The 26,844-nt window shown below is 37.9% G+C and overlaps 1 protein-coding gene across 4 annotated transcripts in view; it reads right to left on the bottom strand.

The window, feature by feature from the left end:
- Positions 1 to 589: 589 nt before the first annotated feature.
- Positions 590 to 26,844, bottom strand: part of gabrg2 (gamma-aminobutyric acid type A receptor subunit gamma2) — a 90,242-nt gene continuing 63,987 nt past the window's right edge. The window contains exons 7-10 of one of the 4 annotated variants that reach the window (XM_084386259.1): positions 18,422 to 18,574; positions 9,773 to 9,978; positions 7,685 to 7,708; positions 590 to 3,640 (exon numbers count right to left, since the gene is read on the bottom strand). In XM_084386259.1, the coding sequence (XP_084242385.1) occupies positions 3,362 to 3,640; positions 7,685 to 7,708; positions 9,773 to 9,978; positions 18,422 to 18,574 (662 nt within the window). In that variant the 3' untranslated portion in view covers positions 590 to 3,361. Of the gene's footprint in view, positions 3,644 to 7,684; positions 7,709 to 9,772; positions 9,979 to 18,421; positions 18,575 to 26,844 lie in introns of all 4 variants that reach the window. The other 3 variants (XM_084386258.1, XM_084386260.1, XM_084386261.1) reach the window with 3 other exon arrangements.

Here is a 26,844-nt window from a genome sequence, read left to right as displayed (position 1 = left end):
TATGATGTTCTCGCTGTGCAGCTGCAATGCATTTAAAATAAAGGCTTCAATATTCTTGAGAAAAGGAGTTTTCCCACAGCGTTTACAACGCAGTACGAAAGAACGTTCTCGTAAGGGAACGTTAATGCAGAACCTAAAGTTGTTTACCATGAACGCTTAAAGCCTTACAGGCCCAGGTAGAAGGAACCAGCACTAACTTCCCAAGGTGCTGGTCAAGATGTAAACAAATGTGTTCAGTAGTTGAGACCACTATCAGGGCCGCTGGTTGGTAAGAACAGGCCCCTATACTTTCTTCTGTTCTTCGTGTACATAGGCCCTCTGGTCACGTGCAGGTTCCTCGTTCTCACACTTGTCCTCCTCAGTAGTTGGGCAGCACGCGTCTGAGGATGTGCTAACTCGTTCAGGACATGATCTAGAATGCTTTCGTGTTGATGAATAGCATATATTGCACGTTTGTGATTGGTTTCAAGGTTTTACAATGTAAGAACATGTATTTTAACATGGTGCATTTTTTCTTTTCTGCATAAAATCTGTGATGCTTTTATGTTATGATGTGTTAGAGAAAAAAAAGGAAACCACAAAAGAGGTGATGAAAACGTTTATTTCGTACAATGGTTACAAACTGTTTGATATAGCCTGTTATGGCATGTTAAATCCCTTATGTGTCCTGTTAACTCTGTGACTCTGTATATATGAAATGAGGACAGTTCTTTTCTAAAGGGGGGGGGGGGGGGGGGAGATTCATTTTTTTTTTTTATGATTATTTTGTGTTTATGTAATTTGGGTAATTTGTTACTGTTCACGGGTGATGTAACTGACGCTATTATAAGGATAGGGAATTGGTGCGTGGACACGTGTAGTTGTCTGCAGAAGCATGAGCAGCAGAGAGTGTGTTAACAAGAGCGACGTGTGTGAAGCTAACTGTAATGCATGGTGTTCCTAACCGCATGAGCTCTGACAAATAAAAGTCAATAAAGCTTCATACAGCATCTCCACGTATTATCTGGAACCCATCTACGAGAGACTGTAGCTTCCTCTGTTCCACAGCCACTCTTACACAACCACATCCATGTCATTCTGCAGGAAATAATAAACGGTACATTTCTCACGGCTAGGTGATATCTCTGGGAAAAAATATCAGGAGCAAAGTGATTCGATTTTCTGATATGAATGTAGATGGCACACAAACAGCAAACCGATTCTGTGCTGATAATAGTGTTCATATTCTCATAAGAGAATTTTCAAGATACTCATATGACACCTAATTTTAATGAGTATAAACTAATCAAAAATTAAACATGCCCACGTGTATAATGCAAAACTATCAAGATGCATATATCCAAAATATACAAAACCATACAGTCTGCTGGTTTGTTCAGCTGGAAGGTTAACGCAATAGGGTTAGAAACCAAACAGTATATATTTCTCCAACTGTGAAATATGTTTTACTGTATGTAACCAGAAATGTTTGCTTTTCTGTCATTTTTGCTGCCAAACAGTTGCACCTGTTCAGAGATTTGGAAGAAAAACAAAATATTCATTTTTAATGCAGCAGTGAAAAACAAAATGATCGAAACATCTGATTATGCCGCAACACTTTGGCAGTTCTGAGATTTTAGTACACAGTGTTTTTAGTTGCATTTGTTTTGGTGTTTTTTTATTTATTTATATATTGGTTGCACTTTATTTTACAGTATGTGTACTTACCTAAGAAAGTACTGGGTAACAGAAGGTAACTACATGGGTTAAGGTTAGGTTCAGGGTTATTACCCAGTTTTTGTAATACTATTACCTCTATTTTTCGTGATAACACTTGAGCAGCGGCGCCCAACACCAAACATATTTATGTACTCAGAAGCATAGTTATCTACCTGGGGTAAGATTTCTGAAGTTAATGGTTTATTAAAATAGAAAGTGGGTTGTGCTTGCATATGTTACATTTTATTAATGACGCTGTAATTTATTTGTTTCCCATGTATGCATGTTAATGTTATAAAGATACTATTTAATACATGCATGCATGTCATTTGCTAACTTCAACAAATAACACACACAGTAACGTATCGATCTACAGATTATCTACTAAATTCATTGAAATAAGTTTTTTTTTTTTTTGGTAACTGAAATGTCATCCTATGTTTAAGCCCAATTTATTCATTTATAATATAAATTAATACATGAAAAAAGAAAAAGAAAAGCATGTAGACATTTTGCAGTTTGTTTGACAACATTCTGTTATATGTGTTTGGAAAAGACAGTGCTAGTAAAGGTTTAAAGGTTGTTAAACAAAATAATAATAATGGGGGAAGAGAATATGACTATAGTAGACTACAGAATACTCACCCCATCAACTGAAAGATGAGCTGGACTAACTTTGGGTTAATATTTATTTTGTGGGTATATACCACACCTATCCAAGGACGGATAGGAGGCTCATACTGATACCCAAAAGGATGCAAAAAATTGAAACCAGTAATTTTACATATAACAATATCATTGTGCATTTATAAATGACAGACATCTAGAAGTGGCCATAAATGATGTAAATGTAGCCGGACTGTTGAAGTTAAGCTTTCCTGACCCTTTTTTTGTCTTTTATCGGTTGATGATAATAAAAGACTTTTGCTAATTTTGGCCTAAAAGGTGCATGCATTATACAGTATTCATTATTTACAACATTTGTACAGGTGACCGAACGTTTAACCAGCCGTGACCACACATGAAAAACTCTTTTCAAACACTTAAATTTTTACATTTGATCTGTAGAATGCACAAATAATAAAATGCTAGGACATATTTGTTCGTATTTGATAGATTGCTTTTACCTCATATAGGCCTGACAGCCATGCATTTGGAAAAAGTTTCTCTAAATCTCTTTAGTGCTTTCTCTCTAGGGGCCTAAAAGAACATGTAGGCATGCAGTACTCATATGTTCTGCCTTTTGCCCAAACAATTCTGGATGAATAATCTTACAGATGCAGGTTTCCGCTCTCTGCCCCTTCTGCTTGTGTGTGTGTTTTTTGTGTTTTTTTTTTTTTTTTTTTTTTGCTACAACTTTTGCTTTATGCACAAGATATACTTTCTAGAAAAAAGATGTAAACATAGACAAACCAACAATTCACATATTACATGAGTGCACAAAAATCGTAACCTTTAAAACAAAATAATAAATAAATAAATAAATAAATAAATAAATAAATAAATAGTAAAAATTGCACATAACATAGACTGGAAAAACAACAACAACAACACAATGCAACTTAATGTTTTCAGTGGGTTCCCGTTTCCAAGAAAGGGTCTTGCTGGAATCTGTAACATAAAATAAGGCCAGCCTTTATATATAGGCCTATATATGTATTTTTTAAAGATAGAGATAGGAAAACCAGTAAACTACATTGAATAGACCAAATGCAGTAGGAAAGAAAATGCGGGCGTAAGAGTCTATCTTAGCAACACGGATGTGCAAACGGCCGTGCCGCCAGGCTCCTGAGCGACAGTCCTCGAAGCAGCAGAAGAAGCTGGTGCAGTCCTTCCCGTCCAGACACTCGTAACCGTATTCCTCATCCCGCTCCTGCATGTGGGTGGCGTTGTTCATCTGGATGGCAGTGGCTGAGCGCGGGCGGATGTCCACGGTGGGGGCCTGCTTTTTGAAGAAAACACAATCAGCAAGGCTCACATCAAACACACGGGACATCTCCACCAGCTGCGTTTAAAGGTCTGTCAATACGTGCTTTGCCTCTCATTTTGCGGGTGGAATGTATTAAATGATGTGTGTCTGCAATATTTGGCTGTAAAAAGAATGTACTACTTGAATGAATACTAAATTAATATTATGGCTGTTCAATGTACATTGATCTGTCTTTTAATTATTTTTTTGTTATAATGTTTTTCAATGATTATATTACACTAGAGTGGTTCCCAAACTTTTTAGAGGGGTGTATCCCCTGAGGCATTTAACATCCTTCTCCATACCCTCTCTTGTCCACTCTCGTCACCTTTTCCATTAAGGGACAATATTTGCCTCTTCAATTGATTTTCAGGAGCCAAATTCGGAATATTTCATTATTTTAATTATTAATATAATAAATAAAGCAATACATTTAAGTAAATCAATCGTTTCAATCAAATGAAATTGGTATCAAAGCCATCCAATTTTACGTCATTTATGAGACGATGCTTCCCTGGCGTTGACGGACACTTCCAGCTTTCCGTGTTTTCACTGTTATACTGTAGGGGGCGCTATTATGCATCTTCTGAAAGATTACTGAATCTCCAGATCAAAACACATGCAAAGATGACGCAGAAACAAGCGATATCATATATAATCATAGACATAATGTAAAATAACACTATCACTAACATTAAACAGCATATAAATCAAAACTGCCTAATGTTACTGAATGAAATGTCGACTCAGCTGGCAACTTTTTTCCAAAACGCTGGCGGGGGAAGAGTTAAATATTAAACAAAAATCACCAGTAGGTGGCGGCAAGTCACTGTCTTAATGAGTGAGTCATCGAGTCGTTCATTCATTCAGTAACAAAGCAAATGGCTATATTTAAGAATGAGTCATTAGCTACGTTTCCATCCAAAGCTGCGAATTTAACTTGTGCGCAAAATTGGAAAAACCGTTTTATGAGGATCATGGGATTTATTTGGTAAATTTGTTTCCATCGTAGTTTATGCGCATGTTTTCTTGTCAGATAAAAAATTCAACCACATACATTTTTTATATGAATTTTTAGCATTTACGTGCATCTTGGGTTTTCCATCGAGACGTTTTTGATGCAATATCTCAAAATGCGCATAGAAATGGGTGGATGGAAACATAACTATTAAATCATTGACTCTCCCAATTTGTTCAAAACCGCATATTCATTCACTAACGAAACGCCGCTGTGTTGAAGACACGCAACAGTTCTGCTGTGGCTTTCATTAGAACTATTATTTTGTCAAACAATATTGAAAATACTGTTAAATATGTATGTCACTTAACATTTTTGTTTGTTGAACTGTTGTATAAAATCAGTCACATTTGCGCATAATCGCGTGGTTATTCAGAAAAAAATGCATTATTGCTTGAATAATATATGATCAACATTAAAACCAAAAACTCAGGTATGCTTCTGTATCAAAGAGAGTTTGAGTCTTGAATCGATCTCTATGCACTCTCTGTTTCTATATTTGTTCTTTATGCAAGTGCTAAAATCACACTTTTTTTCTCTTGAGAACGGCAGGAATATAGAGCGATTTTTTTAAGGCAGCATCCTCTGCATGCAGTCTATCATACCTGTATTCATATTGCTTGTGTGGATGCACTCAGTTTTGACCGCAAAAGATGAGGCGATTTGATTGGACGGCCGTTTACGGCACTACCCTTTCCTGTTTACACTAGATGCAGCAATTTGCCTGTTAGAAATACATGCTTGGTTTTAATGTTATTTTAAGGTGGTGTAGAATTAAATGAATGGCAAAACTCAGTATTTTGTTCGCGTACCCCCTTTGTCACCTCGCGTACCCCTGTTTGGGAACCACTGCACTAGTATGTGTGTTCTGCAAAAATAATAAAACATAAGTGCCTCATTTATTTAGCAAAAATGTCTTCAGAACGATGCAGGATAAAAAGATAAATGTTACTACAGCAAAGACTAAAGCTGGCTTTTTCAAACAGGGCACTGTGTGTCAAAATGCAGAAGAACAGCTAAATAATTAATTATTAATATCCATTCAATCTTGTATCTTGGCCAGCAACAGTACTGAAATATGTGTTTAAATATACACTTGAAGTACACAAATGTTACAAGACCTGATTGTCAATATTTCCCAACAAAGCCAAGAGAAACAGGCTCATTGGGACATATCCACATCTCTGGACTCACAATCATTTTGCCCAGCATTGGAAGGGTGCTTCAAATCCCTTTGAAAAACGAAGCACAACCAGCTGTTCATGCCGGCTTCTCCGAGAGTACATTGTGTAGCTTTTAGGACAGAGCCACCTGAGGCTGTGTTAAAACGGGGTCATGTGAATCGCTTCTCAAAGGGTTTCACCGAAGCGTGTGGAAAGCAACGAGCACAAAGAGTCTGCCAAGCGAATAGAAACAAATACAGTGGAATTGGCAGCTTTAACCGGATGAAATACGACAACCTACCAAAGATGAAGTGCATGTCTGCCTGTCCTGGTGTGTGTGTGTGTGTGTGTGTGAGAGAGAGATTACTTCAAAGTGCTTTTCTTTTAACTGTGGTTCTCAACTGGTTGGCTATGACAAAAAAATAGGTTGTAAGTCTGATCTAAAAGTCTAAAAGAAAAGAAAAAAGCCTAATAATACACAATCAGAATTTAGCTCCACCCCTAAACAAAAACATACCTACCTGAAGTAATCCTGAAGACTGTGTTTAGATTTTTTAGGTGTGTTTGATTAGAATTGGAGCTACACTCTTTGCCCACCCTGCTGTTAAGCAAAGGTTGCGCGGAAAGCCCTTATATGGAGATGGTTTGGGCGTGTTTTATGCAAATTACTAACCTTGGGTTTGTGGTCAGTCATTTAGAATAGCCTACTACAAATTCATAAGGTTAATATCAAATTCTTGTGTGTATGCACTAGGGGTTGCTCAGACTAGTCGACAAGTCAACATGTCGATTTTGATTCTCTGCCATGAAACTTCAAGCTTGACGTCGTTTGACGTTGACTAGTCGCTGATCATGTTATTTTGACACTAACAACATGGACGCCTTGCAGAAGACATCCAGACTGTTCTGACTTAGTGCGTTATATCTTTTCTAAAAGATCAGAGTTAAGATTTTCATATAAATTACGATCAAATCTGACTGACTGTACAAAAACACTGACTGTAATACTAATGCTGTCCTATAGAGGGGGCCACAGGATAATAGATCTTTAAAGTCCACTCTAACGCTCAGTTACCATTAGTTAAAGTGACAAATAAAAGCATACTCTGAGAGCGCTTCACTAGTTATATTTGCTTATACCATCTGAATACTTGATATTGAAATCAAGCACCTAAAAGTTGACGTTCAAATTTCGTTCAACCCCTAGTATGCACACTAGTATGGAAGAATTGTCCTGTGTGTAAAAAGTTTGTACTTTCTGCTGAATTATTACTGAATCAGACCCAGTGTTTGTTGTCCACTGTAAAATCTAGGTCCCGAAGAAAAACTAGTTGAGAACCACTGGTTTAGTCTGGTTACACATTGATATTGAATTTTCTCCAAATTCTGGCAAACTTTCTTCTAATACTAAGTGGAAGTTACAAATATCAGTCTGTGCCCCATGCACATTGACTTTTAAAAGATTACTATGGCTAAATCTGCCAAAGCCATCAAGCTTATGCTCTTTAATTGGGATTAAGGTAATCAGCGTGGTTGTCTATTTCAAGCTGTTAAGGCTCTGCTGACTATTTCTGTCAGGTTTAAAGCCTCATATACAAGCACACAGAGAGGGAGGAAGGCGGCCTATTTTTAATTAAATGAATGATGCAAATATTTCAGACATTGCTGTTCTATTTAAGTAAAATAAGAGTCCCACTGCCTTTCACAGCACAGGAGGTTCAGTGCTAAACTTACTAGATGTTAGTGCAGTGAATCTAAATACCTGACACAAGAGCAGTGTGGTTGCGCAGAATGCAGAAACATGCATGATTAGTGAAGTTTACATGAGCAATATACCTTTGAGGTAAAGAGCCGCAGGAGCTTTTGTCCACACAGGAAACAAACAACAAAAGAAATTAGAAATTGAAAAGAAGAAAACAAACACGAACAAAACAACAACAACATAAAAATAGACATACAATATAATATAAAGAAGGCTCTGAGATATACATAGACACAGAGGAAGGAAGGGGTGCAAGGCAGTATATCTTAACAGGTTCTCACTGCATGTTGTTAAAATACAGAATCAAAATGCTCGTTTTTAAGGACAACACATCTGCAAAGTGCAAGGATTCATTTAAAAAACTATCAAAGATACAATTAAATACAATATATTTGACATGGTTTTGAACATGGCTCATCCGATTAGATTTTACAGCTTGGAAACAGACATTTCTTATAAACGTAAAGTACAAATCAGCAAACATTAATCACCAAACAGCAAAAGAAGAACATAATCATCTGAGGAGGAGACTGATACTCTTCCACTCCGCGTAGATCAAAACACTTCTTCAGCAAAACTTCTTGTCATTTTATTTGATGAGTTTTTCTTCAGAGTGTGCCTTTGACTGGTAACCAATCTGTCGAATGTGGTTTGAAAATCCGCCTAACGTTTTAAACCCCAAAATCAAATAAGACATTTCTGGCACCCCTTTAATCATCTGAAAGTGGAACGACCCCATTTACTGAGATCAGCACTGCTCAAGCTAGAGAAATGAGCACCATGCTGAGATGAACATCTAAGACTGCTCTTCAAACCTGCTGCCGGAATGATTCGGATCAAGGACATCGCTGCTCAGTGACACTGTGAGAGAGGTGGTCCACGCTGGCAAACTGACCACATCTGGAGCAAGTTTCTATAGCTATGTTCCAAAACCTAGTGAGCTTTCTCATTGTGTATCCCCTACATGGGCATGACGGAACCTTATTAGTGACTGATTTGAAATGCTCCTCATGGACAGCAACTAATGATCACTTAGGTGCATCACAAATAGCTTTCGTCACACACAGTACACAAGAGACTCATCTAGCACTCAAAGGTGATTCCTACAGAGTTAACAATAAAGCCTTAACAAGTTGTGAAGCTAACAACACAAAACTGTAATAAGAAAGATCACATACATAGATTACAATACATACAGACTACAACTTTACATGCCGATTACAATACATAGCACACATAACAGTCTTTTTTTAACCAGCCGGGATTAGTTTTTCAATTTGATCAATTCTCAGCAAACTACAGAATATACTCTTCCAGTCAAAGGTTTGGACACAATTAATTTATCATTTCTATTTTTGACATTTGAGTCCTCAAGAATATGACCGTCCACTGTCAGGCCAAACCGTTCGAGTTGCTTAACCGTTCCATTCCATGCCGATCCGATCCAGCCGGTTAGTTTATATAATGCACCTTGAAAAAGAAAGATACTAGGCCTATATAATAATTCATTTGAATTGTAAAAAATGTTGTACTAACAACCAAAAATATGAATTAATGTCAATGGTAATTCTGATGTAATGGGTCATACAGAGACTGTTTTACAATCCACTGCATTACAAGATTTGTAAGTCCAAATTGTATAGTCCTAGAGATGTAAATTATGCTTAATGTAAATAAAAGCAAACCAAAAACCGTGCTGAGATTTTCGGTCAGAGAACACTTTGTCATTGTGCAGTGCTGAACCTGGCTAAAGTGGAAATATAACTATAACCTTAGCGTTCTTAGACCTGTTTGGCCCAACAGTGGAAAAGAGACTTATGATTCCAGCTCTTTACAATCAATATTCCCAACCAACTAAAGGTATATAATGTGATTCTATTTAAACAGTACTGAAGGAATTCACATGCCTGCTGGATACTTTCTGGCTGAACTGTAAAACTAGTTTAAGCATTACGTACATTAACTTTACAGAGTCTAGGCAGCTCACTAACTTGTGGAAGAGTGCTATTAATTGGAGTACTCAATCCTTGACCCTAAAATACTAACAATTGCAGTTATCAAATAGGTTGATCAAAAATACTTACAACACTGGTAGTAAATACACTTTATAATATTGTTGTATTGTAGGTGATAATGTGAATTGCTTTAGGAAGTGTACTCACAGGATTTTTCTTCTTCTTGTCTTTTTTTGCGCTGGGCTTGCGGTTGCTCACAAAGTAGTGGAGCATTCCGTACTCAATTAGAGCGGCGAAAACAAAGATGAAGCACACAGATACGAAGAGGTCCATAGCTGTGACGTACGACACTTTGGGTAAGGACTTCCGAGCAATGGTACTCAAAGTGGTCATGGTAAGCACAGTTGTGATTCCTGGGGAACAAAGTAAATAACACTGAAATAAGAGCATGGACATTTCAACATTTGTTGCATATGGACTACTGAGGTTACATCTGTGGTATTTATCTTTCACACGGCTAGTCCACGCTTGTGGTTTGGATTTTAATTCCTACTGGACAACAATTCAACCACTCATTTAAGAGACAGCGTAAAACAATTGTTTTTTATTATTGTTCAGAAAATATAAAATAATAAGATAAGGTGAATGTATAAATACTGCATATTTACTATTAATTAATTATTAAATTCAATTCATTTGAAAAGTTAATGAGTGTAACCAATTAACTAAATCGGTCAGAACCCACAAGATATAAATTTGGATTCTTCATATAGCTAATTTTTGAAGAGATTCTGGGGTAAATTAGAGCATTCTGGGGAATTAAATATTAAATATTACACTGGGAAGATACAGGGTATTCAGAAAGTATTCAGACCCCTTATTTTTTTTCAGATTGCATGTTGGAAGCCCTTAAGGAAAAAAAAAAATGCTTTATTAATTCTACACAATCTAAACTACTATGTGCAAATGACTGACTTTACAATAAAGTTGGATACCCACTGAAAGATGTGAAAACAAGATGTAGAGGGGTTTTAGAAAGGAGCCTACTTACAGTAACATGAATCATTAATGTGGTTTTAAATTGTATTTTTGAAACCATTGACATCACTTGAGCAGTTTAAGTAAACATGCTAGATCCTTGCTCATTCAAGGATGCTCTTTTATAGCACAATTGAAGAAAAAAACAAATGACATACAGTGCCTGCAAATCTCCAAGCCTTTTAGGAGATAACAAGGCCAATAGCAATACAGACTTAAAAGTCAATGCTCATCTGAAGCTAAATCCAATGGCTCAAAAGGAGGATTTGTCAAAGCCTCCAACACCACAGATATATCTCAAAACAGAATGCTTACCAGGCAGAAAATTCTCAACTGTCTCGCCCACGCATAAAACAGGATATCATGGAATGTCTTCCCAAACATAGAGCAGTAAAGGATACACGCTCAGCCGCAATAGCTGCCTCATAAAACTTAAGTGTAGCTGCAGATGTAGAAAAGCCAGCACTGAATCTACAGGCCAGTGAAATACAAAGTTCTGTCATAAAACTCTAGATGGCGCAGGCTAATAGGTCCTGACTCAACCTGCTCGTAATCACATCATTACATAATCTATAGGGTACAGCTGATTGGTTCCCGCTGTATCAGTAGCCAATGAGCTCGTGTGCTCAACCTTTAAATACATGAGTAGCATTTGCCTTAGAGGTGCAGCGTGCTTTCAGAAACCCTCCACCTTCCCCAGCTCCACCTGTATAGATCTGCTACGGGTAATTCATGAATGCTATATTTTACAGCAGCAGCCTGAATTACTTGCTCACAGCAGCGTGTCATGTATGTATTGGCAGCAGAGATAACCTACAGCAGCAGCGTAGCAGATCTATTCTGGCAAGACCAAACATATTAACATTGTCATATCCATTACCATATCCGTTAAACACTTCGAGAGTTGTCATGACAGAACTTGATCTAGGGCCAGTGGTGCTGGAGGAGTCAGAGAAAACCGAAGGGATCTCTGAGACTCTGAAAGTCTGCCAAATCAGGCCCACGTGAATGAAGCCTCCACTTCCCGGGCCTCAGCCCATGTCTCGACAGCAGGTCTGGCCCCCTCATTCAGACTTCCTGGATGTGAACTGCCCTAAGAGAAAAAGGAACTTGCCTTGCGACCAAAGCAAAATGCACAGACTGACACCCTGTGTTGAGCCAAGCAGAGGCAAAAAGACTCAACACATGGAGGAGACAATCATACCTGCATCGTGCAAGAAACCAGGATCATTCCTAGAAAGGTCTTTTGCTGCCTCGTTTTGCTGCCTCCTTCTGGCTATTTAAACTCAAACCCATCCTTAGCCAATGACAGAGAACTAAGTCCAGATGCCGAACCACCAATTTCTGTGATTGTACTAAAATTAGCTAATTGCCAAGGTAATTTAGAACTGTGGCAGAAGGAAGTGGAGTGAAGTCAGCTATGGGAGAGCGAGTTTAGGAGCCGAGCGGTAAGAAAATGGGTCAACTCTCTGATAACTAACTGTTTCCTCTCTCAGTAACAGACAGAATGTAAGCTGACTGCCTATTTGGTATGGGGAAAGATAGACAAGCCTGACTCAAAAATAATAATAATACTGAAACGCTGATTTTGTTGTGCTATGCCCATTTTTCTTTGCGTCTGTAAATTAAGTTCCGCCCTGACTTCTACTTCCCACATCTTCAGTCTTGCTAAACATGCACAACCCGGGGCCTCAACGGGGCAAGAGCCATGTCCATATATTTTGTAAACATCTGGGTAGCCAAGGCCAGGCCTAAAAAAAAAAGAACACAAAACTGGTAAGCCCTAAAGTAAACCATAGAAACTTGTGTCTGAACGCTGTCTTCTGAAACTAAACACACTGAGCATGAAGCAGGACGCAAATCCAGAATATGATGCAGACCTTCTATCTTTTTCGTAGCCAGAAAATACTGGCAAAAGTTAGTTTCCTTTTGAGGAGGAGACACCTCCTCTATGGCTCTTTTTTTTTCTTTAAAAAAATGTAGTCAAGTCACATTTATTTATATAGCACTTTATAGAATGCAGATTTCTTTCAAAGCAACTTTACAGTGATAAACAGTAAAATAATGATTCAATGACGCAAACAGAATTCAATTCTGCTGTAAAGTAGCTCTAAAAAGACAATAGTAAACAGTCATTTTGTTGATTCAGTTTGGTTCAAAAACTGTGTAAAGTTCATCAATTAAGTTCAATTACTCAATCAAGCAGCTTTGGAGAAAACAGTGTCATCATCAGCTCAATTCAGTTCTCAACCCAATAGTGTCAGTGCATTCAAGTCAATAATATTACAGAATATTAAGTTTCCCCAACTAAGCAAGCCAAAAAGCCATGCCACCAAATAATTTGAGAGAGGTGACCGTGAGGTGTCAACCTGTGGAGTCACCATGTCAGAGGGAGATAACCTCCTAGGACAAGTTCAGACAGAGAGAGCGGTCTGTGTCTCTGACCAGGACTGACCATCAAGGAGCCTTTGCTGCCAGGCCTCAGTTAACACGTTGGCGGGGGTACATACACTCTGGCACACGAGTCCAGGGAGCCCAATCTCTCTGAAAGATCGCCTAAGCTGCAGCATCTCTGTTCTGCCTCTCCATGGGTCGCTGCAGAGAACTGGAGCAGAAATTACTCGAAGGAGGTGCAGGCTCTCAAGCTCTGCGTGGGATGAGATACTGAAAAGTTGCTGACTGCTGCTTCGCAGCCTGGAACTTATTGAAGACACCAGAAGCAGTCTCGTCAAAAAGCATTGCAAGCCTCCGAACCCTGACATAAATCCTCACATACAAACATAACCGAACCGGAGCTTAAATCTTTATCGGGAGAGAGTGAGAGTAAAAGAGAGAACTCAACTGGATGGCTCTCCATAGCTACAGTGGTTAGCTGATCTCCCTTTTTCCATGAAAAAAAAGAGAACTGAGAATGAAGCATTACTGTCATCCTAAAACTTTAGTAGTGCGGGATTTAGACAAGCTGCTAAGTATCAAATGAACATGTTGAAAACCCAAGCATTTAACACACTTTCACGTGTCCTTGCTCGAGATCTTCCAAAACGGCATTGTGTTAACCCTGAGAAGATTACCAAGGAGAATAATCCAATTGAAGTGGATCGCTAAACACAATGAATCCTTATACAACAACCAACACAAGCAGATAAATGGTCTTCCTGAAGAGAAATCTGAGCTGTAGAAAGCAGATATTAAAAGATCAGTGCTGATATTTTTTGCACATGGTACCAGTTTACATAATTTTTTTGCATGCAAACCTAATACTATAAATGTATCGTGACTACCCTAGATTGTAGATTGTTTGGATATACACTTTGAGGCTTTCAGCAAACTTTATGTGATCAGAAATATTCAGTTTCAATGCGCTGATCTGGATTTATTGTGCACGATTATTCTGCTGTGTAATAAAGAGGCCAACAATAGAGCATTATTGTCAGGGTTGGTTGCAGTAAGGCGAGGAGTGTTGAGGATCTTTTCCAATGGTACGTTTATTCAAACACAAAACAAACTCAATAGATCCATGAAGCATATGAGCAATGGAGCACAGGAGTACTGGTAACCAAACCATAAACCAACAACAAGAACGGACAACAAACAACTCAAATGATAGGTGAAACAATGAGCAGGTAAGGGAAATCAATGAACAAATGAGAAACAAATATAAGATGGCGCTTTTGTTTGTGATCTGTTTTATTCATATTTATCTTTGTTTGGGCAGTGTATGAGCTCTAAACAAAGTCTTTGGTGGTTGTGTCTAGCTGGCATTCAGGCGGACAAAACGAATGTGATCCCCCAGTCATTGCATGCACATCTGCGGATATGTGTTGCCTTCCAGAATGTTTTTGTCACAGAAGGAAATGCAACAGTAGAAGCGGCAAGAGAGGAGGTGTGTTGGTAAAACAGAGAACAGCGTACTGCATCTCCAGTAGTCTGACTGGGCATTTGGTCTCTGAGGTGCATCTCTGTGAGCCTCTTTGGCATCTCTTTAAACACGCCATCGTAATGTAAGGTACTCTTACTGGTTTTGGTTGTTCCAGCCCCCAGGGAAGTGGCATCTGTTTACAAAGTAATGCGACTGCATTTTAAAAAGAGGTGGGTCAACCCTGATACTTTTCGTCCTCTGGAGCATGTGCTGTTTTAATTCAAACGAAAAGAGGTTTCTACATGCGCTAGCATGAAGATGGTTCTATTAAATATTAAATGGTTCCATTAAATTACCTCACAAGATCTAGATGTTCTATTTTTAAAATGAAGACATGACATGGGGGGGCATTTGCAAGCATTTAGAGTAGACCTGAGTAGGTCAAGTGAGCGCTGCATCGCCGTCCTCAGGGATTGTATTTATGTTATGTTGGTGCAAGTTTTTTTAATCTTTGGTGGATTCTTTCAACCGAACGCAATCTGTAGTTGTTTCTATGCTCAAGCAGGGTCAGGGACTGGATCTGGTTTTGTTTTCGGGTGTCCCGGTGTGTGAGTTTGCTATAGAACATTTTTGATTCTCAGATCATAATGTTTAATGTTTTTCTCTCTCTTCCTACTTCGAGCAGGCCGCCGTGCTAGTTCTATAAATGCTCTGTCTGCCTTTAATTTTCAGAGGTTTATAATTCCTGTATGCAGTTTCAGAGTATTCTCCATGTAGGGAGTAGATGAGTAGGTGGCTGACTTTAACTGGTTGCAATGATATCTTGCTTACTCAAATGGAGACAAGTATAGAGGAAATTGAAAAAAGATAGACCCCAGGTTTCATATGAGATACTTAGAGATGGTATGGTTTTGTCTCAACAGTTTGTTAAAGTGGTCAAGGCAGTAGTTTTGGACTTAATTTGTCAGAATTACCATAATCCTAAAGTATTATTTTGCATAATAAATAGAGTCCTGAATCCTGAGGTCCAGTATCACAGACAGGGTTTAGACTAAGCCAGGATTAGGACTTAGTTAAATTGGGACATTCAAGTAGCTTTTATGAATGTACCTTAGAAAAAAAACATTACTGGTGTGCATTCTTGAGACAAAACAATGGCACTGACATATTTTAAGATACGAAACATGAGACAGCTGAAAACTGCATTTTAGTCCCGGACTAGCTTAAGCCTTGTCTGTGAAACTGTACTGATTTTGCATTTACAAACAATCCAAAACGCAGCTGCTAGACTTTTGACTGGTACTCACAAAGGTGAACACATTACCCCATCTTGCTCTCTTTGTACTTGCTGCCAGTCTGTTTTAGAACGGTTTTAATTGGACTGGCACCTTCTTATCTTTCTGACCTTTAGAGTATAAACTCACCTGCTCTGCTAGATGTATAAGAGCTTTGGATCAGAAACTCTTACTGAGATTGTTTGAGGTGCGAATAGGTGCGAATCAAGAGGATTGCACTAAAGTGGTTCTCGTCTTATTTAAATGACAGAACTTTTGTCGTGGAAATAGGGAGCTCTATTTCCACCTCTGGGCCTATCTCTTCTGGGGTTCATCAAGGTTATTTTCTCTTTATATGTTTCTGCTAGGATCTGTCAAAAACAAAATGTGGCATTGTTTTTATGCAGAAGACACTCAGTTGCATCTATACCTGTGAAGTTTAATGGCAACTCCAAACTCGGGTCTCTTTTAGTGCAAGCACGCTACATGTCGGAGCACTGTCTACGAAGCTATCGGCTCTGACAAACAGAAAACATTTAAAGAAATTGTATTATTTTTATAAAAAAAAATATTTCATGAGTTATACAAGGGATATTTGTTAAATGAAAACAGAATAACATGTCTTGAAATGCAGTTTCAGATTTTTATATCATGTTTTCAAGGTTAGTTTGTCAAGTCCAATATTTGTAGAAATTAGGATTTTCCATCCTCATTTTTTCACTCTCTGTGGAAAACACTCAATTTCAAGGGGCAGATCGTGCGGAAACAGAAGTCGCGAACTGCTGTGATTGGCTAAATTTCATCGCACCATATCCATGCCCTCCTTTACAGCATGTCATGTGTTTTGATACTCGAGATAGCAAGCGCTGTGATGGAGCCGTTTGAGCCCGAGTCAGATTTCGAGGAAGAAGAAATTGAAATTTCAACACGAGAAACCCCTGACAGTAAACGAATGCCTTGTTGAATTGCTGACGACCTCCATGCACTCGTGCTACTCCTGACGAAGGACAAATTAATCTGAAACGTTTGCTTTGTCGTGTTCAGTGTAGACACGGTGAGATTAAAAATAAGTGTACTTACCAGCGTTGCCTCCGAGGACAAAATGCTTGCCACTGCCAGAGATGGGCAGAAATACACGAAAAATGTATAAAAATAAAAATACAAAATGCCTCAGTTAATATAATTAAAATTATAAAATTTATTTCAAATAATTTAAATACAAATACAATACTTAGACTTCTTGAGACTAAGGTATTATTGTTATAAAAATGTAATTACATTTTTATAAATCATAAGTTCTGATATTTATTTTTTGTAATGTGTGAAAAGTATTGATATTAAAAGTTTACTATTTGTACATGATTCTTTGCTGTCTTTCATAGTGTGATTTTTGGGGAATTGTATTAAATCCAATGCGGGTCAATTTGACCCTCTCAAAAAAAAAATAAAAAAAAATAATAATAATGCGTACCCAGAAATCGAACATTATATAAGGATTAAATTGAGGTATCTCTACTTTTGCATATAATTTTCATTAGATGCACTGAAATTGATAGTGATGTGTGGTGTTTTGTAATCTTGATTGTGTAAAAAACTTTTTTTTTTTTAAATGTGCTATAAAAATAAATGTTGATTGAACAAATGAACAGGAACTAAACACACAAAGAAACTAAACAAAGCAGACTAAACATGACAATGATGGATATTGTGAAGCATGCTGTAAATCATCATAGACGCTAAAACAAAGGGTTTTAGATTGTGTTCATGGGTTTGCAGTGTGTGTGTGTGTGTGTGTGTGTTCACTACTTACTGCTCCTATTATATGTGCACTAACTTGGATGGTTTAATGCAGAGGACAAATTTCGAGTATGGTTGCCATACTTGGCCTTCACGTCATGACACTGTCACTGCCAAAAGTGGCATTCGGAAGAGATCACTACATATTAAATGTACATTGTTTAAAACCAAATTCTTGTTGTCTCAACACAGCAGACAATTTAGAATTATTAATGGTAATACACGGAGGTTAGAAGTCACTGCAGGAAAGATGAGCTACTGAATAATATTTTTTAAATATCCTGAATTGCCCCCTTAAAGAACAAGGGCATTACAACAATGATTACAAGAGAACAGAAACAGGAAATTTGCTTTCAGTAAAATATGAACATGCTTTTAAATGCAAATGCAGCACGCTCATGTTGCACTGCGTTGTATCAGCAATATACATATTTATACAATTTTAAAAATGTGAATGTCAAAAACCATCTACAATAGTTTTAAAAAGGACTGCATGCCATAATATTGGGATTGTAACACTGCAAAAATCTTTCTTATTGATCAGTATTTCTGTATTGGTTTCCAATTAAACATATCTAGACAGCTTATAACAAGATGTGTTTTCAGAATATTTCAAATAGTTTTTTCCCCCTGCTTGTTTTAAGTATAAATTTAAGTATTAATGTTTATAGTCAAGATAAAACATTTTGCCATTGGAGTAAGAAAAATACATTTAATTCAAGATAAATTCTCATAATTACTGTTTAGTTTTCTAACATAATTTTATTCTCAAGTGAATTGCCTTGATTTAAGGATGTACAAAACTGTACAAAAAAAGACAGAAATACTGATTATTAAAACACAACACAAAGGTTGTACATCATGTAGAAAGTAAACAGAAAGTTTTACCCAAGGAGGTTCTGGCTGGCACTGCATCCTTGTTGATCCAGAATGAAACCCATGACAGGACAACGATCAAAGTACAGGGGATATACGTCTGGATGGTGAAATAACCCATTCTTCTGCTCAAGTCAAAGAAGACTGTCAGAACCACATAATCTCCTGGGGACAGAACAAAATGTCATATTATGAACAATATGTATCTTCTATACATATCTTCTCACTCATTATAACAATTTTCTATAAAACGTCCCTTCAAAACTTACTTAATTACCACCCTTTGTCTATAGATTACTGGGCATTGTCAAATCACCTTAATTTCTAGAGCACTTATGACAATACATATTGTTTCAAAACAGCTTCACAGTAATTGAACAATACTAAACAACAGTACTGATTCCCCATGTTCACAAGAAACAAAGTCAAGTACACCGAAATGTTCAACGCTATCTCACGACCAATTCGTACGAATTCGTACGAATGATAAAAAGTTGGCTAATTCGTACTAATTCGAACGACCTCACTCGTACGAATTTGTACGATTTGTCTAAACCCACGTGATGGGTAGGTTTAGGGGCGGGGTCAGGGGTAGGTCATTCGTATGAATTCATACGAATTGGCCAATTCGTAAAATATGTACGATTTTGCAAAAAACGTACTAATTCGTACGAGTCAGGTCGTATGAATTCGTACGAATAAGCCACCTCGTAGAATTTGTACGTTTTCCCGTGAGATCGGGCTCAAATGTTTGACTGGTAGAGGAACTGTTACAGCAATTCCAGACATCAGCTGTTCCAGCAAGACACGTGGGGCTCTGCAGCCATCAGGCAAAATGCTGTTAATCCATAAACTGGATTGTTAAAGGAAAATGTAAAGGTCAGTTAATCATACAGTATACAACTACAGAACAGGACATTTATGAAGTTACAGGAATGTCTGTTAGGTCTACATGCAATAGACAACTTCACATTAATATGCAACACACAGAAATACAACATAAGGACATTATAGCAAAAAATAGTTATTCATAATATACGTTATAATACATGATATCTTTTCATTAAAATGCCTTATAATATTTGCAGATTCCTTGTTACATCTGAAATGAGTTGTTTGTCATGTCGTTTTCATGCATTATACTTTCTAAAGTTGTTACCATGCATGAATAGATAAGTATTATAATGTATTTTATAACTGTGGTTATTATTCATGAGACCATATACAATGCATTATAAGGTGTATTACAAGGCATAATGAATGCATTAAAAATACTTTTATAAAGCATTATATATGAAGGCTTTAAGTAATGTGTTAACAAATGACAGGAACATTACAAAATTAAGTAACGTTAATTAGCATGATATTATACATAAACAACTAATGATATTATTCCTAAAACTCTAAAATCACTATGCAATAATGAGTGTGTGAAGTAAACGGCTGTAAACTCTTATGAAAGAAACGAGCACAGTCTTGCCGTCTACGCTGCACATCTTTCAGAAATCAGAGCTTTGTCAAGAGTAATATCAACCAAGATAATATACGCTACACATTTTCTATTATCTGATGTCAACTTAAATGTTTTAAACCTTGTACAATATGATATATGAATATGTAAACTATGAATGAAATGAGAAGTTGCTGCGTTGCTGTCTCTGTGCATCTCTCAGAAATCAGAGCTTGCCAGGAGTAATATCAACCAAGTCTGAATCATACACATATTCTGCTATTTTATGTATATTTAAACGTTTTACGATATGTCTCTCCCAGAGCCGACAAGCATTTAAGAATCTATCATAAATTGATAGATTTGCATTTACATGCATAGTACAAGTTGTTTAAACAATTTTCAATATTTTCTTTCATCTTGCATGGTCTATAATCAGCTATTTTATATAGGGTCCTTTTATTTAAGGTTGTGATTGTCCTGCCATGAAGCACCCCTGGAAAATAAAAAAAGAAAGATTTTTTTTCTTTTATATAACATGTAGTATTCTTGTGTTAAAGGGATACTTCACCTCTGGGAAGATGAATGTGTATTTAAAATAGGTCATTTATGTAGAAGAAATGTGAAGAAATTTTTTAATTTGGAGCTTTCTAGACTGAGAAAAGCCAGAAAATGTATTTTTGGCTTATGTGGATGAAAGACAACAACTCCCAGAATGCACTTGCTTCGCTGCCCTAGGAGGCCACGCCTACCGGTAAGAGTGCGTAGTTGAAAACAAGGTTAGGCTACCAGTGAGTCTCCGTGACGAGTCTGCCTGGGATTTCGGGATCGCCCAAAATGTCCGGGATTCGGCTTTTGCGTTCTACAGTCGCCATTCATTATGTTTACTGTGGTGAGCAGGACGAGGCTGACGGCCGCGGGAGAACGGCGCGAGGCCGGTGGCGTCATTACTGAGACGCGCCGGTCTCGCAACGGAGGTGCGGGAATTTTCTTAGCAATGTTAAAACGCACATCAACCGATCACTTGTTTAGCGTTCATGTAAACACTACATTCAGATTCACCGATCAGAATGAATTCAGTTAGATTGAAACATGAGGTGTGCGTGTAAACAATGAATGGCGACCGCAGAAAGCAAAAGCCGAATCCCGGACATTTTGAACGATCTCGCCCGCCGGACATGTCCGGGAAAAGGAGGATGGTTACCCATACTTACTCAGCTTTCTCCTACTATTCAGCTTTCTCCACAGAACAAGAGCCTGCTAACTTAGCTTCCAAAGAAAGACGGCTGACACTCTGTACATTCTGTGAGTGAGATCCCACCCTGTATGGGCGGGCTGAAAACATGCGGAACAACGCCATCTACTGCCTGTAGTCTTTAGCCTCTGTCCAGAAAATCCTCCGATGACGCAAAATGACGATTTTTGCGTCATCGGAGGATTTTTTTCCAGACAAAAAATACATAAATCTCTCCTCTCAGGGGGATATGAGGGTGGAAAGCATGGTAATTCGAAAATACTACAGGTTTTCTACTAATACAAAGCTTAATGCTAAATCCTGAAGTAACCCTTTAATTAGAAGATATTTCAAGTTTTATAATTATAATAAAAAAAGAATAATTTAGTTACACAATGTATATTTTGTTAAATGAAACCTATGAGGGGAACAGAATTACTTAAAAAAAAAAAATATATATATATATATATATATATATATATATATATATATATATATTTCTACTGAGGCTGTTCAAATTCACTTTGCATGTTTCGGGTAAGCAACTGATAACTGCAGACACATTACCAAGATCACATGTAAAGCACATCTTTACAGAGGCAGAAAAAGAAAACGATGAGATGTTAAAGTGTAATTCAAAACCTTCCAGCTACAGAAGCAAGGCTGAATGTGATAATAAAGAGTCGGCTAACCCCATCTTTGCAGAACTTATCCAATACTACGAGAAACATGTCCTTCCACCAGAGCTCGGGCCATTCCGGCCTGAAAGAGAGAATCTGGCCGTGGCTGGAGAGCTACTCGTCAGGGGCAAAGACTTGTGATTCCCCACTGCATGAGGCAAGAAATCCTCCACAGTATACACGAAGGACACTTAAGTATTGTCAAGTGCAGAGCTTGAGCCCGTCAGTTTGTCTGGTGGCCAGGACTATCCGTGCGCATCAGTCACCTTGTGGAAAGCGGCAGCTTCTTTTCACAGAACAGGGCAGAGCACAGAGAGGCCTTGTTGAGCACTCTAATGCTGGAGAGACCATGGCAACAAGTTGGCACAGACGTATATACTTCTGGAATCCTTGTCGTGGATTATTTTTCGTGTCTCGATAGCCACGTTTCCATTACAGATTTGTGCAAAACTTATGTGATATTTTCTAAATGTTGATTAAAACCTATTGCGAAATTCCATTAACCGATGTTATGTGACTAAAATGTCATTTTTTCCTCTTCCGATAAGTCATTCCAAAGATCATGGCAATGGATGTTGGTAGGTTTATGTATATCCCAGCCACCACACTAGCCATTATTTTTAATCGAAAGAGACATAGGTGTGTTATCCAAGCATTAATGGCAAGGAAAGCCCCTTACACTTGGGAGCGCCACGTGTTTCTCGCTTCAAGGTCTTGATAAATTGTGGCATTTCTTTGTTGTTTAGAATCCAGTATTCCCGTAATGCTTTTGTCTTTTATTAAGAACTCTGTCTCGTATTCTGTCCTAACATACCGCGCCTTCTTTAAAGAATGATCGACTTTTACGTACACCAGGTGACCTGTTAATGCCAAAAAACTGTTTCCGTTGCAGTTTTGCGAAATATTCCTTTTTCAAATTGCCTGAAAAACCACCTCATGCGAGCGTAAAAAACTTTTTTGCGATATATGGGAGTTTTTGCACGTTTTTTTGACGTGTTTCCATTGGGCGTGTTTTCAACTCGCAATTTCAATTTGCACAATTTGAAGGGTAACGGAAATACGGCTAATGTCGACACATCCAACACAGTCATTGCAACCCTACAGGAGCTGCATTCAGCGGCCACAGAATTCCAGAGAATTCACTGGCACAAAAAATCAGATTTTTACTCACATCTTTCACAGATAGGAATTTGTTGCACACGTGTAAACACAAAAATCTGCACGAGATCCGACTTTTTTTCACATCTGTTCTGAGCCACTTCCAAATATGGTTTTAAATCAGATACATATCTGATATCTGGACATCTGGTCTGCGCCTAAAAACTCACAGCTAAAGTGAATGTAAACAGGCCGGATAAAAAAAAACCCCAAACATATATGATCAAAAGATCAGATCTGTGCATTAAGACATTAAGACTTGCAGTGTAAAACGCAACCTATTATGTCTCAAATTGGACCAAAGTACAGTTTTATACTTTTAAAAATTTTTGTCAATGGGTTCACACACATTACCAGCAGTCCGAGGAGGAAGGGAGGAAAAAAAAACCCTGTGATGAAGTATCGTGCTACACCTCTGGAAAATGGGTACTCTCCAGCGTATGCACAATGATGCCACAGCTTTCAGCTTTTCTATTCCCTCGCTGGCCGAACATCAAAGGATTCAGAAAAGCGAGCAAAGGAGAAACAGCAGCAGCAGTACAATTTACATGTCCATTACCAACAGTGCAATCTGGCCAAAGCGTGTGGCTGAATGATAAGGAGCAGACTTTTGTCAAACAAAAACACTCAGTTCTTACGTTATACACACTGCTGAGAGACTGGTCATGTGTACAGCTTACCTGCCTCAACTTCTGAAATCTGCAGTCACAACTGACACAGCAAAGGTGTTCTGTAAAGGGTATCATCGGTGTCTTGGACGGACATAATTGAATTTAACACTTGTGGTCCTTTATGTGTTCCTATCCTTTTCACAGCAGCGCATTATTCTAAGAATTCAATAGCTAATCAGGGATGCAAACTCATCCGGGGTGGAAAAGATGACAAAGGTGACATGGTGGCCAGTTTCTTGAGGCAATTACCAGTCAGTGAGTGACCCCTTAGAGTGGGATCCAGTGAAGACAGACTCTGAAAACCTGTGTTAAATTGCATTTGCAGAGTACAAACTGCATGTTTTGGATTCTTGGTTTTGAATTCTTCTGCTTCTCAAAGCCGCTAGATTTCTCTTGAAGGCAGCATCTTGTCTGTGAAGTCAAGCTCCACCGGTGCTTTGGAATGAACATTTCTCAGATATTCAGCTTTGATTAAACATGCCATGAAGTGTGTAAACACTTCAAGTTGCTTTTCATGTAACTTGTGGACTAATGTCTGGCTAACCCTGTGAGAAAAATAATTAGTCTTAATAGTCTAAATTGATATCCGATTTGCCTCTGATCTGCAGTACCCAATCTGAACCCACTTTACTTACGAAAATATTGACCTGCACCACGATGCATGTGAGTTGTGTTGACTCAAGACTGGAAGTTGTTCTGTGAACATGCTTTGGATAATATTGTTTTTTTAAATATAGAGGTAAATTATGTGTTTTTTTTGGGCAAACAAAGCACTTGCTTGGATTACTCTAATGATGTCTTTCCTATCGCTCTGGACCTTAAATTGCATTGCTCCCAATGGAGGAACTGAAAGCTCTCAGATTTCATCACAAATATCTTCATTTGTGTTCTGAAGATGAATGAAAGTCTTAAGGGTGAAATAGTCTGTTCCTTTGCCTTTTTGATCTCAGACTCTCTGCAGTTTAAGATTTCTTTGTTTTGACAATGATCTTACACAGAGCACCTTTAAAGACCTCCTCCCCTTGTTAAAAAGTTAGAGATGAGAGTGTGAGGTAACCTACTTGCTCTTCTGAGAAATCACTTCCTTCCTTATTTTCATCTGCTGATGGTATCATTAAAGGTACCTGCAAGTGCAATGTTTCATACATACTGATCCTGTTCTTTCTGATGACAGGGCACTTTTCTGATGGACTGCTCCCAAATAGTACTTACCATATTCCGCAGTTTTCCGTTTGTATTCATTAAGACCTGCATAAGTTGAAGCCCTTAAGCAACCTTTTCGAATGGCAAATTGCTGCACAAAAACACCCTTATTAAGCATACTCAGCAATGTCAAAGTCAAACACCAATGTCTGCGTTTACTTATAAGGCATCACAGATCATCAAAAATGCTCTTTTTTTCCAATCATTTCAACATATTTTCAATTGTTTTAGTACAATGCACAAACTCACAAAGTATCCTTTTTACTACAGATAAGTGTTTTATCTATATTAATGTTTTATTCACAGTAATTGCCGTTCTAATACTGCAAAACTGTTCAGCTGCATTTCTTCTTATTCGGTTAAATGTATTTTTCTATCATTTTATCCATCAGGGGCCGTATTCACAAAGAATTTTAAGGCTAAAAGTAGCTCCTAACTGGCGAATTTCGGAGCAACTCCTAAAAATAATGGGCGTGTCACTCGTAATTTTAGGACTCCTAATATTTTTTGACTAAGAGTAATTCACGAAGCGTTTTAGCCCTAAAAGTAGCACCTAAGCCTGGGACGGCTTAAAAGAAGTCGAGAGGACTCCTAACTCACTAAGACCTATTCACAAACCGCTTTTTGTGGCATTTCACATTGCGATGTTTTGAAATGCGTACGTGGCGGCTACAGGAGCTTCCAATCGCGAGGGAACAATTTTGCATAAATTGCATAACTAGCATAACTAGGGCTGCAATAACGCCACCAACAACAACCAAAGCTAGGCTACTCATTGCATGTAAACTAATTGTAACATTTCATTGTGAATCAAATTAAAATGTTCTTCTCTTTGCAAACGTAGGCAGAGGCATATAGTGACAGATTAATTCAATAATGTTGCAAAGATATTGCATCAATCCATATGTTTCATTAGGCTACTAGGCTATATCTTTCATTTGCCTTACTGTTTATTCATTTAGGCTATTTATTCAGTTATTCATCATCTTCCGTCCTTCGCACTACTTGTGTAGCGCATGCATTCTCAGACCTGTCACCTGTCACTCATCATCGTACAGGAGGTGTTTGGAATCATTCCCGCGTTACAATCATCAGCCAATCAAGGTGGTCACTTCAGTCAAGCTCGTGCATGAGTAATGACGTCATCCATAGCAACGAAGACTCACTCTTAGTTTAGGAGTTGTCATTTTTCTTTACTAAGAGTAGGCCTGAAAGGCGTTGTGAATAACTTTTAAGAGAAAACTCCTAGCTAAAATCTTTTAGTGCGATTTAGGAGTACTCCTAGTGGTAAGATAAAATGCTTTGTGAATACGGCCCCTGATCTTAATGTTTTATCCAGGTAGACAAATCTGCTACCTTCTTTCAGACTTCAGTTCCAGCAGTGCTCCAGCACACATGGCTGTTGTTTTCAAGTAATCCTGAATATTGATCAGCTGATACTGGTGTGTTTCATTAGGTTTGGAGACAAACTCTGCTGGATGGTAACTCTTTGTGGCCCTGTTTACACCTGGTATTAAGTGGACGAGGGAGACATACCCATTTACACCTGGGCCCGTATTCATAAAGATTCTAAGAATCCTCTCAGAAAACTCTTAATTTAGCTTAAAAACTTTTATGTAGGAGTCTTAGCTTAAGAGCGATTCGGGACCGATCTGAGAGCAACTCTGAGTAAGGAAAATATAAAAACTTTTATCTTAGTGAGGAGGCGGGGTTGACCCCGTTGCTATGTATGACACAATCTTTTGAAGACTGTGATTGGTTGGTTGTCCAAGAAGGGAAAAAAAAGTGATTTTAAGTATAGGGTCTATTCTAAGCCTCCACTTTGAACTTACATGCGTAATTTTTCCTATTTGATCGTTCTCTCACACACACACTATTGCATTATATATGTGTATATAAATCCTTTTTTTATTTACCATGCTGTTGATTTCCTATAAGGTATTTGATTGCTTAGAATGATAAAAATTGTCCCACTCTTTCCAATTACACTGATTGCTGGCATGTCTATTTAAGTGGTGGTTTGAATGTTGGTTTTAATG

The sequence above is a fragment of the Rutilus rutilus genome (assembly GCF_951802725.1).
Source record: "Rutilus rutilus genome assembly, chromosome: 18".
NCBI classification, from domain to species: Eukaryota; Metazoa; Chordata; class Actinopteri; order Cypriniformes; family Leuciscidae; genus Rutilus; species Rutilus rutilus.
Note: the sequence above shows the minus strand (reverse complement) of the source record. Positions and strands in the feature narration are given on the sequence as shown.